At 38.4% G+C, this 18,305-nt stretch overlaps 1 protein-coding gene across 1 annotated transcript in view; it reads right to left on the bottom strand.

Annotated features, from left to right (window-relative positions):
• LOC150079598 (uncharacterized) overlaps positions 1-18,305 on the bottom strand; it is an 86,148-nt gene that overhangs the window by 46,104 nt on the left and 21,739 nt on the right. Inside the window, exon 2 of the mRNA XM_090382431.1 lies at positions 11,406-11,550. Within this exon, the coding sequence (XP_090238557.1) occupies positions 11,406-11,540 (135 nt within the window). The 5' untranslated portion in view covers positions 11,541-11,550. The remainder of the gene's footprint in view (positions 1-11,405; positions 11,551-18,305) is intronic.

The raw sequence follows: 18,305 nt of genomic DNA, 5'->3' as shown, positions 1-18,305 counted from the left end.
TCTCAGGGGCGGGTAGCAAAGTTTTTGACATTAAAAACGTTTTTACCGGCGTTATTTGGAAAAAAAGCGTTACATTAGCTAAAAATCGTCACGAAACGCGATGCGCATGCGTTGTACTTGTTGCGTGCAGTGAGGCAACAAGTACAAATGGGCCTGTTGTACTGGAGATTAATGAACTATATATCCGGTAATAAATTTAATGACAAAAATGTAGCTTTCAGGGAAAAATGGACCCCTTCATCAGCAATATACAAATTCTAATGTAATAATGACGTTAGAGACGTCATTATTCCATTAGAATTTGTATATAATAGATACAGAGTTGTGTGCGCTGTGATGCTTGCACTAACAGCGCGGGTTCACCTAATTAAAGAACTTTCAATCTCTGACAGAGAGATTATGGCGTCGTTCGATGTCATGTTCCTGTTTACATCGGTTCCAGTCCAACAGGCCGTAAACTGCATCAAGCGACTTCTGGAGAAAGACTCAAGATCTACCGAGCAGAACATCGCTATCCACAGAGGATATCTGTATTGCCTTCAACGTCAACCTATGCTTGTCAGGCAGCGTCATTACCTTCGGGGATCCCCTGTACAAACAGGTGCACGATACTGCTATGGGTGCCCCTGTTAGGTCCGTCGTGGCAAACATCGCCATGGAGGAATTGGAGGAACAGATATTCCTGAGCCCGCCTGTACCTATTACAGTTTGGTGTAGATACGTCGATGATATCTTCAACACTACTGGAGTACCTCAATTCTTTATCAGTATTCATCCAGTTCACTTTAGAAGTATACCGGTCCCTTCCATTCTTAGCTGTTCTGGTAAAGCGTGTGGGCCCACGCCTGGAGATCTCAGTATACCGTAAGTCAATGTGGTACGGGCAGTTTACCAACTACAGATCGGGCCACGCCCTTTGCCATCTCAACAGCACCACCTGCACTCTATTCTCCCGAGCTTGGAGACATTCCAGCTCAGAGGAAACTAGGCGCTACGAGATTTCCAGGGTAAAAACTGACGTGGTCAATTGTAGTTGTCCAACCCACATATTAGACAAGTGCTTACTACAAGCGCAAGAACTCGCAATCGGCCCAAGACCATCATCACCACATGACAATATGCCTATCGCTTATATTCCCGAGTATAAGCGATACTATCCGAGCATGTTGAACCATATTTCGAAAATCCTCCGGGAATATCGCTGGCAGCTAACCCACAGATGTTCGTGCACCAACAATGAGCGCCAATCTAGTGTTCAATATCGCGGCCATGCACGCATCACAGCGCGCACAACTCTGTATCTATTACATTTTGTCTCTAACGTCATTAGTCTGTTAGAATATTGCTGATGAAGGGATCCGTTTTACCCTGAAAGCTACATTCTTGTCATCTGTCATTAAATTTATTACTGGACATATACAGTATCATTAATCTCCTTACAACAAGTACAATTGAGCAGTGACGCGCTACGTTATACCGTTATATCAGCGTAATGATTAATACCCGAGTGACTGTGCCAAAATCTACAGCCCAGCGTTCGAAGGAATATCGTGAAAAAAAGGGAAGTTGGACTGAAACGTGAATCCAGATGAAATAATGAAGGAATATCGTGAACGGAAGAAAAGGAAATTAGAAATTCAAACTATCCCGAATCATAATGAAATTCAACCACAGAGTTCAACTATGCCTGATACTTATCAGGAAATAGTAGAACTCTGCGCGAAAAAAGCGAAATTAGAAATGGCTAATAATGAGATTCCTGATCACATCCCTATAGTGTGTACACGAGCTGACAGCGAGTTTGAAAAACTAGTGTACAAAAACCCATTTGGATTTAGCTGCAATGTTTGTGATCGATTATGGTTTCAGATAGATTTGAAATCATTTCCAACAACTTCATATGAATTACTTCAAAATGAATTTCATTTACAAGAAGCGAGCACTTTCATGACGTGTAATACACGTCATATTTCATTAAAAGAGGGACTGATACCAACTATGGATTTATATATCCAACATATCCTACTCATTTGCCTCCACTGGATGTTGTAATTGAGCGTTTGATATCACCACGATTACCCTTTATGCAAATTCGTCGTTTACTTTATGAACGTGGACAATATCGGATCATTGGACAACTAATAAATGTACCAGTTAACGTAAATACGATGGTTCATCAAATCTTCAAGGATTGTGCAGAAGAAAATATGGTTACGGTATTTGATAAATTCATCTTTGTATAAATTCTATGGCATAAAAGTGAGTGACGATTTCTTGGGGACAATGATGATACTGAAGAGGAACATTCAGATGAAATCGTGGAACCTGTCAATAATGATGAACCATTGTTAATTCAACAACAAACATTATTATGGTCGAAGATAAATATTTGTTTATAGCACCGGGTCAGAAATCATCTCCAACAAGTTTAATATTTGATATACACGCAGAAGAACTTTCTTTTCCAGCTATACATTTGGGACATGAAATAAAATTTAAAAATGGATTGAAAAATCACTCCCTTTATGATGGTATCGAGTGAAATTGGTAGATCTGATCATCGTGGAATAACTCCAACATTTGCTACATATGGCAATGACAATTATGACAGACACCACAGATGACACACGACAATGTTCTTGACGTTGAGTGGATGTGAACCAACATGGCTCGTGTTACTACGTATATTATACAAATTCAGATATAAACGAGAAATTACAACTAATGAAGTTAGGGATCTACCTTACATGGAAAGAGCTACATTAATAAATAAAGATTCCGTAATGTGTGCCATATACTTCAAAAAAATTGTTGAGAGTATACTCAAATTTTAAAATCTAAACCTATAGTCCTTTTGGGAAATATTATGTTGTGAATTTCTTTAAACCATCGAGGAACAATGCACCCTCTGCAGCATTAGATGACAACGAAGGTGGGATGGAAGAAGCAATCCAAATGATAGATGCATTATGTTCTATAGGAAAAACTTCAGAAATATCGATTTGAAGCACCTTTTTGGCCAATGTCGCAAACTCGTATATTGATACCAATAACCGCAGATGGCAATCGAAGATTAGCTTGCCGCAAAAAATGTAAAATGCACGACTCATTAGAATTGAATAATCATGTTAATTTTGAAGAATTCCTTAAATCAAATCAATGCCAATCAGAAGAAGAATACAGTACTAAATATTTTGAGGGCTGGTTTCAAATGACCACGTAATTTCTTAAACGCAAGATAGAAGAGAAATTTATGAATAATTACAATCCTTGGATTTTAGGAGTGCTCAAGTCCAATTTGGATTTACAATTCATCATAGAAGAATACTCGTGTGCAGCATATGTAGTTGAATGTGTGAATAAGCAATCTGCAAAGGAAAATTATAGAGATACAAGAAGAATATCCTGATATAGATATAACTGATGGAACACGAGCATTAAGTGTAGATGTATTGAGTTCTGTGGAGATGAATTCACAAGAGGTAGCTCTTTTCACATAATTTTAGTTTCACAATGAGTTCTTGCAGTAAAGACGTTTTTAACGGCTGCCGCTGTGACATTATCAGTATATTGATACCACAACGGCCAGCAAACAGAAAATCGACCACAGAACACACGAAATTTACCTACAGTGTGAACAGAACAATATCTTTTTAGTCACTGATGCTCCTAAAACTCTGATATACAACAATAACAGATCTTGGCTGATACTTTCTCGAAAATTCAATTCTAACAAAGCAAGAATCAAAGACAACTGATTAATTGCTTCAATGAGACAAAGTCTATTCAAGATGAACGGTCTTCTTCCTTAGATTTGCCATGATCACTTCCTGCTATTGATTCCTAAGTGAACCACAGATGACAGACTTTTTCCTGCTAATTGCAGTGTCTCGCTGACTTTCCTTAGATTTAATCTTAATTTGCTCTTGTTGTTGTTGTTTTTTTTCAAAGGTGGGGAGGGAAAAAAAAAGCCCTACCACGTCAGGGCTACCTAAGAACGAACTCCTCTACTCATGTGCAATACGTCCATGAATTGCATATGTTCTCTGGTTGAGTTGTTTTGCTGGACGAAAGAGCTGAGTTTATGGGGGGGTACTTTGCTATTCCCTCCTAACACCGATTTACTCATCCACTGAATAATAAAAGCCCATAAAAGTTCCTCTCGTCACTGACGGGATTCGAACCCGGACCTTTTCAACCCGGTGTGGGGAGGATGGCGATTATAACCATTGTACTACGGCGCGGACATTGTCCATTGAGGGGCGATTAACTTAAGTCGAATAAATAAATAAATACAGGCCGAGAACGTACAAATTCAGGAGTGCGATTGTTTCATAAATACTCGACCACGTCGCTGATTCATCTCAATAGTCAGACTGCTGCAAACCCCAACACACCTCTAGTTATCGCAGTGAAGCACCTTAAAGTGTTATCTCAGACGAATTTTCCCGAGTATACCGTTCGAGACGGTCGGGTTCTAGTATGGTGTGAAAGAGGAACCCAAAAGAGATGACGTATGTACAGGAACACAATTTGGAGGAGGGAACTGACTGGTATGGGACAGCACATTAAGTATGATTATGGTATGACTAAATTCGTAAGTGTATGTCCACGCGGTTAGCATAATCACAGTCCACTTCACACCGGGTGAAGAACGTCCGGGTTCGAATTGCGTCAATGATGCGAGGAACTTTTATGGGATTTTTAACTCTATGGCTGAGTTAGTGGTCCCAGGCGTGGACAGCAAGGTTTTGCTCCGGAAACTCGAGATTTTCTTTCCAGAAAAATAAGCAAACCAACCAGAGAAAGGACACAGAGAGAGAGAGAGAGAGAGAGAGAGAGAGAGAGAGAGAGAGAGAGAGAGATGAATTAGTTTCTGGGTGGCTATAATATGAAACTTTCAGCAAGCATGTATGCACACGAGATCCAGCACCCAAATTGCAATCCTTTTAGTGTTGTAGGCGAAAGGTTCGTCCTAATGGATGACAACACTTAACTCCATAGAGCACAACTGGTCCATAACATTTTGGAAGATAAAAGTATCGTCTGTGTGAATCCAACAATCGTAACATCAGCTGAGAAGGGATCTTATACAATAGAGGAAACTCATTCTGCAACAAACCATTAATAACTTGATATTTCCAATGAATCGCAGATACGAAACATGGTCCTCAGCGGTTGCTGAGGACTATACACCATATAGCATAATTGAAAAGATGCTTCAGGCATCTTTTCAATTATGCTTTAAAAATTTCAAATAACATTTTGAATGTTTGATTTTTTGGCACATCCATCACTTTGATCATAGCTCACCAATTTGTTCATGTCCATGTGATTTGTCCTCAGCATGTAATTGGCTGCATGTAGAACAAATTCTGTCCACCGGCCGATCTGCACATTACTCAAAATTGGTTTAAAAATCCGAGTATCGCAATAAAAGAAGTTCAGAGATGCATAAAGAAAAGATTTACAGATGTTTTAACACAACCCGAGATCGATTTGCTGGGAGAAAGTATGAAAGAAAGACCATAAAAATTCCTTTCGTTTTGATAAGATTTGAATCCGGGCCTTACCTACGAGAATGACTTCTGTAATATCAAAATAGGAAAGCATCGAAAAATAAAGGGCTTCTAATATATAAAATCTTGGAGAGCTGCTCTCGCAATTCATGTATCAGTCTTCTAAACACAGAAGTAATAAAATCCTCAACTATAAGGAAATAATGACGTCATGTCATAGATAATTCAGTGCAGGTCAGGGAAAATCCTTTTTGTCTGCATCTATGGGACTCTGCATTCCCGTAGCATCCATCTTTCAGTTGTCTCAATAAATGATTCAGGCTTTGCTAAAAGAATGCAGTTCTGTATGCACGTTCAAAAGGGCAAAAGATAAAGCTTACAATAAGACTTATTCAAGAAATAAATAAGGTCGAAAGAAATAGAATTACTTCCACATCTGATATAAGGTCGAAAGTAATTCAAATGATAAAATTTTAAATGTATTTTAATTGAAATTATTCAGATAAAACTTTTCTTTGAGTAATGGAAGCTTAAAGTGACCAAAATTGAATACTTGGATTTCAGAGTGATGTTTTGGATTCTCCCCCCACCACACCATAGCCAGTCTTTTACCTTTTCGCATATTTTGATGTTATGATGGACATCATATCGGGATATAACATCCCAATCTTATTCTATGATCTATTTTAGCGGGTACAGTTCTCTAAAACAGATTTTAAAACTCTTGAGAATTATGGATCTCTTTCACAAGATGGCTGAGTTAATCGGTGTCAAGCGAGGGTGGCATGGTTCTTTCCTCTAGAACCTTTAGGTTTTCGTCCAGAAAACCCATCACAGACCACACACAATTTATAGACAATATGTACGGCGCAATATGGTCTAATTCCTGATGCACCTAAGAACCCTGCAACAACCAACCAAGTCACCCAATGAGATGGGAAGAATTTCTGCTTTTTCATCGTGGCCGAGTTAGTCGCTCTTCGGAGGACCACTCTCTCCAGTGGTTTCAGCATTTAATTTCGCACGTCAGATTTTAAACATGTTTTATATCAAATGGGACAAGGCCATTCAGGGCCCGAATAAATCACATTAAAACTATCTTGCACCAGAATCCTTAGTTTCGTTTTCTGTCTCTTAATGTTCACAATATTTGCAAAGAAGTTTACTTCCACATCTTCAACTGAATATAACGCCGAGACCAATGATACACTACTCGACAAAATTAACAGAACAAAATGTTTTTCATGAGGCGAATAATTCACATAATAGGCATCCTGGCGTGAATATTCCGAGTATCCAATAAAAATTAATCTACCACCTTACAGAGCCGCACATTATGCAAATTATTTATGCCTATGGAAACAGGAGTTGCGACCAGAACAATTCATTCCTGATTTTTGGCTTGCTCAGTGGGACAGCCACATCTCCAATACCCAGGATGGCAAGTCAACGTCGTTTAGATGATTCTTTGAGATGGTGGGCAGTTGGACGACTTGACGGCATGGACAGAGGTGTCACGTTGGCTTAATGTGTCACGCAGTGTTGTCTCGGTATTATCGAAGCAGTTTCAGAAGACGGGAACCATTACAAGAAGAGCTGGCCAAGATCGCCCGAGGACTATGTCCAACAGAACTGATCGTTATCTGGCTCTAACAGCAAGACTGAACTGTATGATCTTCTGTCACAACTGTCTCTTGATGTTGCTGCAGTCACAGTTTCAGGTGAAAACATTTTCAACCGGACTGCTAAGAAGGCTCAATTCAAGAAGACTCTACTCAATGAAACCAGTGGTTTGTATCCCATTAATTCCAAACCACCGTAGAACTCGTCGAAACTAGTGCCATGCAGGCAACGAGTCTTGGTGATAGTGACTTGGAGCGCTGAAAAATGGGATACAGTTCTGTGATGAGTCCCGTTTTAGCTTAGAAACAGATTCTAGACGTTATTTCATCTGGAGACAACGAGAAATGCGATAGGTAACATCCCTCCAACATCAGAGAAAGGGACACATACGGTGGAGGCGGAATAATGATCAACGGCCTCACCCCTCCATGTTTTTAATAGGGACATTAACTACGCAGTGGTACCGAGAACAGATCCTCGAACCCTAGTGCGATTTTTATGGATGCAGTTGACCCAGATTTTATTTTCATGTACGAAAAGGTCACTGCACACAGAACTCAAGTGCTGGAGGGATATCTGGAAACTGAAGATATCCAACGACTGCCACTATCACCAAACTTAAATCCAATCGAACATGTGTGAGACTCCCTTATGCGTCGCACTGCACGCAGACAGGCAACTCCTCGGTCACTTGGTGAGTTAAAGTGTGCGCTAGTGAAAGAATGGGATTTGTTGCCACAGAATCTTATGGACATCCTTATAATCGAGCATGGTTCACCGCTTGTCACGCCTGTTTAGCCTTTGGGGAGATCATCCGCCGTACTGCTGTCACGTGACCATTTTTTCGAGCATCTTATATCGACTTACACAACGTGACCTTTTTGGTAGTTCTTATACAACTCCTATAAATCTCCCTTACACCTGTCCGACGTTTCTCGCAGTCTCCTCAGTTGCTAGTTATTCTGTGGTACACCACCATACCAAATATCGTTTCGCTTGATCGCAAGCTGCACGATTACACCACGTTTTCTACGTGTCCTGTTAATCTTGTTGAACAGTGTATCGTACCTTTTCTCTTCAACATTTAACTGCACTGTTCATCATTGAAATTACCTAGCCAAACGCAGCTCTTTGAGCTCAAAAGAAGTGAAGTGGCAGATATTAATATACACATACAAAATCATCAAGTTTATTTATTCAGTAGCATTTATTTCTGAAAATTCGGTGAACACCAATATGAAAAATGACCTCCACGAATAAGTAGACAATCGGGAAGGTGATGAATTTCAACAAATCTGTTTCTTTCCTGTCGCTAGTCGGAAGACTTGTCCATCCTCCAGCTGTGGAGTCCGATACCACTGGGGGCCTTAAAACATGACCGACTACCTTTCTCTATCCATTGTCACTATCATCCAGTCGTTCCAACATTGCCAGATTAACCATCCAGCTTCCCTCAACCCAGTAATATAACTCCTCTCAAAGTTCCTCAGCTGTACACACATACATAACCTATGTCAGTGCGGTAACAGACACATGAACGTCCAACTAAGCCGATTAGATTGGCATGCCAATTATTTACACCCACATACATCACAGTTATGCGTGCAAAGGTAATCTTCGCTATCTCTCTAAGAGATCAATCAAGATTATGGTTTGTAGCCCTTGAGGTTATGTTAAAAACAAATTCCAATCCTCTAAATTTTGTTTTAACTCCTTAAACACTTGGAATAATCAAAAGCTCAGAGCTTCATTTAAAATCTAATTGACCAATAGCAAACGATGACAAGTTGGTCCTCCTAATTAGGAATTATCTTTCCAAAGATATCAAATTTCTTTAGCCACGATGTATTTGTTTCCTCCGCTTGAGAAGCAAATTATTTTCCTTGGCTCAATTATGTTTCCTATGTAACTAATACGATTTGCAGTCCCCCTTCATATTATCTGGCTTCATCTCAAGTTACTGTTTCTCTACAAAATAATTAATTCTCGCATGGATGCTCCAGTTTCATTCTTTCTTGCGGTTGCACCGTTCTAGGATTTTTAGAGATCGTTGCCTTTCTCTGTTCTAGTCTGTAAATTGTCTTGATTTGAATCTTTTAATCGGCACCGTTAATCGCAGTCAGAGTGATAGCTTTTCTAAATCTGTCCATCTGGTAAACATGTTTTCTCTGCATTGCTAATTGGTTGGCACGAGCTCGTTTTAAATTCCACTTTCAATGTCCAGTTGAGGCTTCGATAGCGTGGCTATAAAATTAAATCAATTAGCAGTTATTATTAAGCAAGCATTTGGAACATTACCGCAAGCTACACTAATCAAAATAATTAAGGAATCACTGCACAACCTATTGGACAGTCCACCATATCGATACCCAAATACTTAGTGGTGGGAAGAGGGGAGTTACGTTGCAGGCGTGTTGGAAAATACGGAAATAGGAAAAACCAGTAAGAAAATTGTGCATTTAAATATTTGTAAGTGTTTGATCAACCAATAATCCAGAAAAATACAATATAAGAGACTTAGCTTACTTGCAGATGATTTTTTGTTGGTCAAATAGTTCAACTATTACTTTTTCGTGATTTGGATACACGTTTCAGTTTCTGCAGTTCATTCCTACAGAAGGTGAACTACACTAGACTTAATCAATCGTTCAATCATGGGCGGCAAGACCCACTTTTATTGAATGAGTGTTGTACATAAACAAAATTTTAGATATTGGGCAGACAAAAATCCACATCACCATGAATAACCACTTAACAGCCAAAAAAGTTACCGTTTGGTGCGGGATGTCTGCTTTCGGCATCATCGATCCATACTTTAAAGAAGGTATTCATGGTTCATCTCTCACAGTAACTGGAGTCCTATACGTATGTAAATACGCTGCAAACATTTGTAAGAGAGGATCTTTCCTAAAAAAAAGTCCATCTACGAAAAATCTGGTTTCAACAGGACGCTGCTATGGTACATACCGCAAGGCTTTCTATGGGCACTTTAAAGGAAATGTTTCCAAATAACAGTGTCTCGTTTTGGTCACACAAATTGGTCACCAAGATCAGACTTTTCTGTTTGCAATTTCTTTTTATCTGGGTTCTTAAAATCCTAAGTATACGCAAACCATTAAAGGACACTTGAGGAACTGAAACAAACATTCTTAATGAAATTGAAGTCTAAAAATGACCTATATTTCTATAGCGTTGTGTTTCATTCAGTGGCCGACATCGCAGGGCCAGAAGAATGAGAGTACTCAAAATATTACCGCGTGCTCTTCATAGACGAGTCTGGATACAGCCTACAGTGGGATTCCTGCATGATCGTAGTGTAGTGTGAAAGAGGAATCCGAAATAATTCCATCTATCTACAGGAACACAAATAATCCGGTGGATTGTTGGTATATGGCGACATTACATTTTTTGGTCAGAGACCTCTATGTCATCAGAAACGGGACTCTGACTGCACGCCAGTATAGAGATGAGTTCTCGGCCCATGTTCCGTCCCTGTGCTGAACGTGTGAAAGATTAGGATACTGTCCGTTAGTATTGGCCTGCCTACTCTTCGGACCTGGATCCCATGAATTCGTTGTCCATGCACAATGGCTTCTGATGTTCCCATAAAGATGCAGTTACTGTTCACTCTGGAATTGCTTTGAACACAAATCGAGAGAGAGACAGCTTCCGATTTGTACTTGTGGTATACATCAACTTTAAATGTATAAAATAAGAAAGGTACAATGGTTCCTGCCTATATCCTCTGACACCATATAGATCTGTGGTCAATATGGTGTCGGAGGAGTTTAGAGGACTGAAATAAGTATATTACCGTATTATCTGTAGTCTCCTAAATATTACGCAATATAAATTGGGTCACGAACGAGAAAAGGTTGCGCACCACTTTAGACTTCGATAACCCTTTGTGTTTATGATCACAAAATGATCAACAGTAAACGTTAAATTCTAATATACAAAGCAATCTTCTCCTATCACTAAATATTTGGAAAGATAACTAGCCGCTCTTCCGGGATAAACATTTCCTATGAGTCCACGTAGGGATCACCCTCTTTCCCTAGGCTAGAACTTATGTAATCTGTTTACGGCTCAAAGTGTACCCACCAGAACCCACCATGTTTGCTGAAATCAATTAACTCGTATTAGTTTCGAAGATGCTTAGCTTGAAAATCAGCCTTTAGGTCTATTTCCTTTAATATTTATAATTCACAAGCTCATTAGCCATACTGAACTTCATTTACATATACCATTTAAGGGACTCACCTTCTCATCTGTTCTGACAATATTTGAATCATCCAAGCTGTCTGCCCGCGTTAACATTATTTGCAGGATAAAGACCAAATACAGACTCCTCACTAATCCTCTTATGAGATCGATTCTTCCAGAGAAACAGCCCATATTCGATTTCCTGTAAAAAGAAAAGGAAGTATATTGAACTAAGAAATAAACTTAACAAAAATACCTGGATGAAAAATTATATTTATGTCTCTAAGATAAAGTTTTTAATAAGTAATTTGATTTCCACAGAAAGGAGATTCAATCTGATATCCTTTTTAACATGTATTTGCAATTTCGGGGATATAAAGTTGGCAACATTGGTGATGACAATAGTTAGCGGCATCTGTCTCTTTCAATGATGAATACTATAGGTCATTGTAAAAGATTGGCTAGATTTTTATATTGACGAAATCGAATCTTGTTTTCCAATTGCTTACTGCCTTTCATCATTAACTGAACGTTTCATTTGTAATAATTATTCTCAAGTATCTGAAACCCGAATCACCTGCAGATATTGTCTTGTACTAGAGTTGCAAAATAGTCCCAGAACTTGGCTAGTGGGCACCTTCCTAAATTTAAGGCCATATAACACTAATGATAGAACGAAGGAATTGTATAAAAGTGTCTAAGAGAAAAGTCAGACGTGAATGTATTCAGTGGCAAAGATTAATGATTTCAAAGGAAAATTTCGTTCTAATATTTCCAGTGCTTAATGAACTGTTGGTTGTTCGTTTCGAATAATAGGACTCATTCTTCATTTCCTCTATAATTAGAAAGAAAGGAAATATGCGTAAGTCGCCAGAGGGATTGGTTTACTCGAAGGAAGTTTCAATTTGGATGACAAGAGAATTTTAACTTCTATAAACGTTAGCCTTCTGTATGTTATCAATCTAATTGCTTGGTTTAACAACTTTACCGACTAACATGTTTGTATTCGAGGCAACCTTTACAATAATATCCAGAATTTTCTTATTAATACATAATTTTGTTGAGGAAAATGAAGTCTAATATCTTTTCAATGAATGTATACACCTTTCTTAGATTTTGTCATCCTTTTGAACATACAAGCATCTGGAAATGACTTTGGGATTTTCAGGTTCGTAGTTTTTCATCCAGCAAACCTTGATCCTCCTTTCAAATGGTTCGGACCATTTGAAAAGAAGATAGAGGCCATTCGAGGCAGACCAGTCTTGTTTTTGGGATGAAAAGCCATAGTTTAGATGATAAAAAGACAATTTTTGAAGAAACCGTAAAAAAATAACTCTAACTTCAGAATAAGCTCATTGAACACAACTTGTTCCAGTAAATTAGATCCTATTTTTATAAACATTTCAGATTAATCATGGACAAATTGGTAAAATACAACAGACGAGATCGATAACATTTATCTTTAAACGTTCTAAAACAGATTTGTTTGGTTCAAAACCACCTCAATGTCCCCTTGTTAAAATTTTATTACCCCAGTGGTAATTAGAGAGGAAACATCAATTGATACAACTGTTTAATACTGATGAACTTCCTTAACGACATCTCAAGTGTACGACATAAGAGAAGCTTTCCTTTGGGAAGAAATGAAATAATGGATACAGTCTCAGGATTCTCCTAGTACATTAATAACGGACATCTTAGAAGGTTGGAGCCTACACTAATTGCTCCATTTCGTGTTGCGAAGCCTCTTGTTATTAGCATTTGTGACAGAGTGATAATAAGTTGGAAGTGGAGCTTTCCGACACCCGTTATCATTTCCACAACCCACCGTGAATTACTTCGTCAGCATTTCATCACAATGAGGAGGAGCAGAGGAGGGAAAGTAAAGATGGGAAGATGCTCTGCAAAAGGTAAACTGTCATATTAATGCCTTTATTCCTTAAAGGTCAGCTGCATAAACGTCATTTATTCAAGTAATTATCACGGCCGAGTTTGCGTGACGACAGTTAAGGCGAGAATAGAATGAAAGTGACAGTTAAATGGCCGTGTAAGTGCCGACCATTTAAAACTTAACCACACTCTTTAAGGTGAATTTTAGACGGACATTTTAACTAACTTTTGTCCGCTTTCGACATGTTGCGTTCTTTTCGATTTCTGCTAAAAGATAATGAAGTCCGATCGATTATGAACCTGTCACGCCATGCGAGTGGATTACCTCATGGAACTAAAAAGAACTTCTTATTTATTCTTTTTAATTGCATGGGTAAATTATAGCGAAGCTCAAGACGCGTTAAGACATATGGGCCGAGTCCACAATGATTGAAGATTTCTGATTGGTTGGGTGATTAAGTATGGTTGATCTGCCAACCCGCACTGGACTAGCATGGCAGATGGTCCATTTCCCTCAACATGTATCGTTGAGGAGGCCTCCATCCACCATGTAGTCGGAACGATTAACATTTAATTGCATAAGGTGTCGAATATTTTGTTTAGATAGTGTATATATAAATTCTAAATTCGAACGACTCCTTGAGGAACTTTCAGCCTAAATAAAAAGAAAGAAACTATGGTCTCATTTTACGAGTTTATTTTTATTTTGCAATTACATTTTGGTAATCGCCAGAAAGTGTTTTTGTTTTGACAAGACAATAATGAGATTTAAGAAATTATGGCCTCCCATGTGCCAAGATATCAGTAACTTTATGACTGAACTCTCCCTGGTTAATTTTAAATAGCAGGACATCTCCTCGACAGAGCAGTTAACCTAAATATTGTGGAAAATTCGAAGATATCATAATCATTCTCGAAATTTTTCATCATTCGAAGCTCTCCAACAATATTAAACTAATACAATGATAGACTAATCTTTACCATTGGGAGTGAAAAGCCCCAAGCAATAGATTTCCAATATTTAACCATGAAGATAAAACAACACGCTAATTACAAATATACACCATAAAAAGCAAAACGCTGTAAATTACTTTTGGGTTTCGTTTTATAATTCATTATGACCAACGTTGCTAGTAAATAAATTAACGACTTTCCACGCTGTTGTTGTTGTAGTAGGTTTTTAGGAGCATCGGCGAATGTTTGCTGGATGAAAAACCAGTTTCCATGGAGAAAAAACCATGGTACTCTCACCTGAGACAGACTAACTGGGCTATGTGTGGGAAATCATCATAAGAATTCCTCCCGTCATCAACGGGACTCGAACTCTGGTCTTTACCACCCAGTGTGGGGAGGACAGCGATCTTACCAACTGTGCTACACCCACGAGGGCCATTATTTTTAAACAACTATTGAAGGTTTCAGAAAATCGTGCCTGTTTGCGTGTAATTCCAAATACCTCGTTATTGAGGTAGATCAGTTCTCAGATTACAAGTTCTGCTAAGTGGTTATAGGTTTGGTTTATAGTTGCAAACTACCAAGAGATTCCCCTCCTGCAAGTTTTCCAAGTTCATTCAAAGCAGTAAATATTTCACGAAGGGGCTGCATTGTCATAATTCTGCTCTTCCTGGAATCTTCCCTGTAATTCGTAAATGGGACATTTAGCACATGTATAGGTTTACTTTCATGGAAATAAAAGTGGAGATAAAAAATCAGATTTATGACGATTGTGGAGACAAATCAGTGGCAACCACGGTATTATGGATCCCTATGCGTAACTTGCGCGGTATGAGTTTAGCTTGGACTAAAAAGTGGTCAATGTAATCCAATTAAACAAAAAAAACTTTAATAATTGAGAAAGATTAAAGAAAGACATCCCATTTATTGTATTAAAACTTGGTCTCTTTAAGACAGTTTTAATAGAAACATACATTGAGGAAAATGGCGTAGTGGAGTGGTCAGGCATGACGTTACATAAGTACGTGCTTTGAGTAACCGGGGTTCAAGTCTGACTGATAAATACGGTGCTGTTTCTCGTATTCTCTATCTTGTGAACTCCTCTGACCGTGTGGTCGTCCCGGAGTATAAACAGAGAAAGCGTGAAAGACTGAAAACAGAACGATAGACAAAAAAAGAAGATACTAGAATCGACAGACAGGAAGAAAAAGGACAGAGAGAGAGAAAGACAAAAAACCGAAAGACAAAACTCGATAATAGAGAGACAGAAAAAAAGATAAAGAAAGAAAAAGACATAAAAGGAAAAGAGGTAAGAAGAACGGGAAGTGGAGAGATTGGAAAATTGTAGACAGAGAGACAAAAACAAAGAATGCTAGAAAGATAAGCAGTCAGCTAGAGAAATGGAGATAGAGAAAGAGAGATTAAAAGGGAACAGAGAAGTTGATTATATACCGGAAATGTGCAAGGAGTTAAGCCATCGGAAATCGCTGATTCAGTGGTAAATTAGCGAGGTCTTAGAGGCCATCCGACCTACAGCCATGGCCACAGTCAATTGGAGAGTAATCCCGATTCTAATTAAAGTCTCAAGACGTGAGAGTAATGAATAATCGAGGCGAGTCTCGTTAGACTTCCCCCCACTCGCTATTGATTGTTTCTTTGGTAATGGGCTGGCTTACCCAGAAAACAATGCCGTTATTCTTGTGGGCCAGATCAACTAACAAGCTCAATCAGCGTTGATTACCAGTTTACCACCTGCTGGTTTCACCTCTGACGTAACACCAACATGAAATAACAAAACGCGCGCAATTTCCTTTCCAAAAATAAATAAATATTTCGTCTAGCCAAGAAGCGGAACATTAATTACAGTAGTTAACAAAAAAAACTTCGCAATGAAAATGCAATTCTGGAGGAAATAAATGCGCCGATTCCTAAAATCGCCATAAAAGGTCTCTATCACGTCTACATTAAAAGATGTACCAACGTTTAATGTTAAAATAAAGGGATTAATCCAAGTTTCTAATACAAGTGTCAAAAAATACGTTCTCTATAACTCTTATTCATCACTCCAAGATTTTTGAGGGAAAAAACCGAGATGGGAATGAAGAAAATGAATTTAACGACATTGGACGTTTTTGTAGCACTCAAGTAAATTAGACACCAATATTTCATAGTTTTCTCCTTTCCTATTACCCAAAAAACCATGAACTACCACCTTAAATAATCGCAATGCTGCCAGTTCAACCTCCTTTAACTCGGATTCAATCACATCGAAGGAATTCCTTCCTTAAGTTCGGCATATGTTAAATTAGCAAACACTTCTCAAGTATGCAAATCCGTTACCTTCTTTGTCTAGTCCATTCACGAAATTTTTCATCAGTCCAAATTTGATGTGCAGCGGTGGAAGAAGAACCTTTGTTTGATTGCACTAAAGGAATATAATTTACATTACATTGTCCTGGTATGAATTCGTCCCGCTTGTCCCAATATTGCACAACATATGTTCTTCTGTCGCAGGGCTGTCCCACAAAGACAAAAAACAATATTTTGTGAAATCCCCTGCAAACCAACAAGCAAATCTTAAGATCACTGCATATGTTCCAACCATAATCCTGGTATTTTATAGCAAAAAAGAATCTTAGACATGCTTTCACGAAGTCCAACTGAATGAAACACAGCAACTGATGGAAATTCTTTGCCATTAAGAAAGAAAACTGCTTTTAAACTTAATTTTGAGGCATCTATGATTCTGATTTATGGAAGACACCTAGTTCTTTCAGAAGTCCAATAATATCTTTGCAAAAACACCGTCTTTCACAACGAGTGGCCGAGGTATTGCACTGCTTTCAATAAGTAACGCTTCACCAATGGAGAAGAGTAATATTACTTATTCTCCGCGAATACAACCACCCAGAGGGCACCGTTTCGAAATATCAGCGATTGTTGATCGCCAGAGGGCACTAAAATTATTAAACAATTATTTCAGTTCAAAGACAGTTGGACAGATCTAGGAGCGTTCACGATATCCACCAATAGAGAAATAAAAATAAATCAAAAACAGAGTACAATAATCTCCATATTTCGACATGCAAATCACTTAGAATTGAGTCAACTTTTAAGGTTTAAAATCCACCATTTTCTTTATCTTACGACCATTGTTCCAGTTACAGAAATCAAGAAAAATCAGAAGGGGGAGGGATGTAAATCTTGCTTTCTTTACTACAAAAACCTCAAAAGTCGTGACAGACATTAGCATTTATTTCTTTAAGGAAGTAGTATGAGATAAACTGGAGGCTGTTCCATTAGGGACGCCAAAGCTTCTTTAAGGATATGTGCTAGATCGAAAAGAACAACCGTGGATGGTAGTAGGCAGACGTCTTTCCTTACGTCTGCCAACAACAATCTCAGAAGTTGTGATGCTCTGCAGTTTTCCCTCGTTCAAGTAGTTTGCTTGTAGGTGGCGTTTCTCAGAGACAAACGACACAACCTATAAACGTAATTCCTCTTATAGTCGTCTGTCAGCAGCAATTTGGGCAAAATGAGATGGCAAAAATAAACTGGATGCTATTCCATGCTTGTCGCCTCTTTTACTTAGTCTTAGAGTTCAGAATATGGCAGATGTCGGGTTTGTTTACTTGTTTTGAATCCTGTTTGTCTGCTATCGTGCGAGGAGTATTAAGTGAACCCGTGCCATGCATTTCATGGTATTTTCTTTCTTTCTTTCATATTTTGTTCTTGTCAGTAGAGCATGTTCCAACTCGTTAGACCCAACTATCCCTTAGAAGGAATTTCTTTAAATAATGAATTTTCTCGGCAAAAAACCACACTTATATACGGAAATTGGTTTCGTTGAAAACATTTTTTTAATGATTCTTCAAGAAATAAGATTCAAACACAATCTAAATACCTTTAAGAAATCTTCAGATGATTTCAGACAACTGGGGGTTTCATATACGATGGTTGTTCGATAAGAATGATCATAATTTATTTTTCCACAGCATACTTTTATTAATCATCCAAACTTTGATGGTCCTTTTCAAAAGTAGTCCCCATTTGATGAAATGCACTTACTCCAACGTTTCTGCCATTCTTAAAAAAACATGGTGGAAACCATTT

This window comes from Mastigoproctus giganteus, chromosome 10 (assembly GCF_048544385.1).
Source record: "Mastigoproctus giganteus isolate SK-2022 chromosome 10, ASM4854438v1, whole genome shotgun sequence".
Taxonomy (NCBI): domain Eukaryota; kingdom Metazoa; phylum Arthropoda; class Arachnida; order Uropygi; family Thelyphonidae; genus Mastigoproctus; species Mastigoproctus giganteus.
The sequence above is the reverse complement of the archived record's forward strand: the minus strand, read 5'-3'. Positions and strand labels throughout refer to the sequence as shown.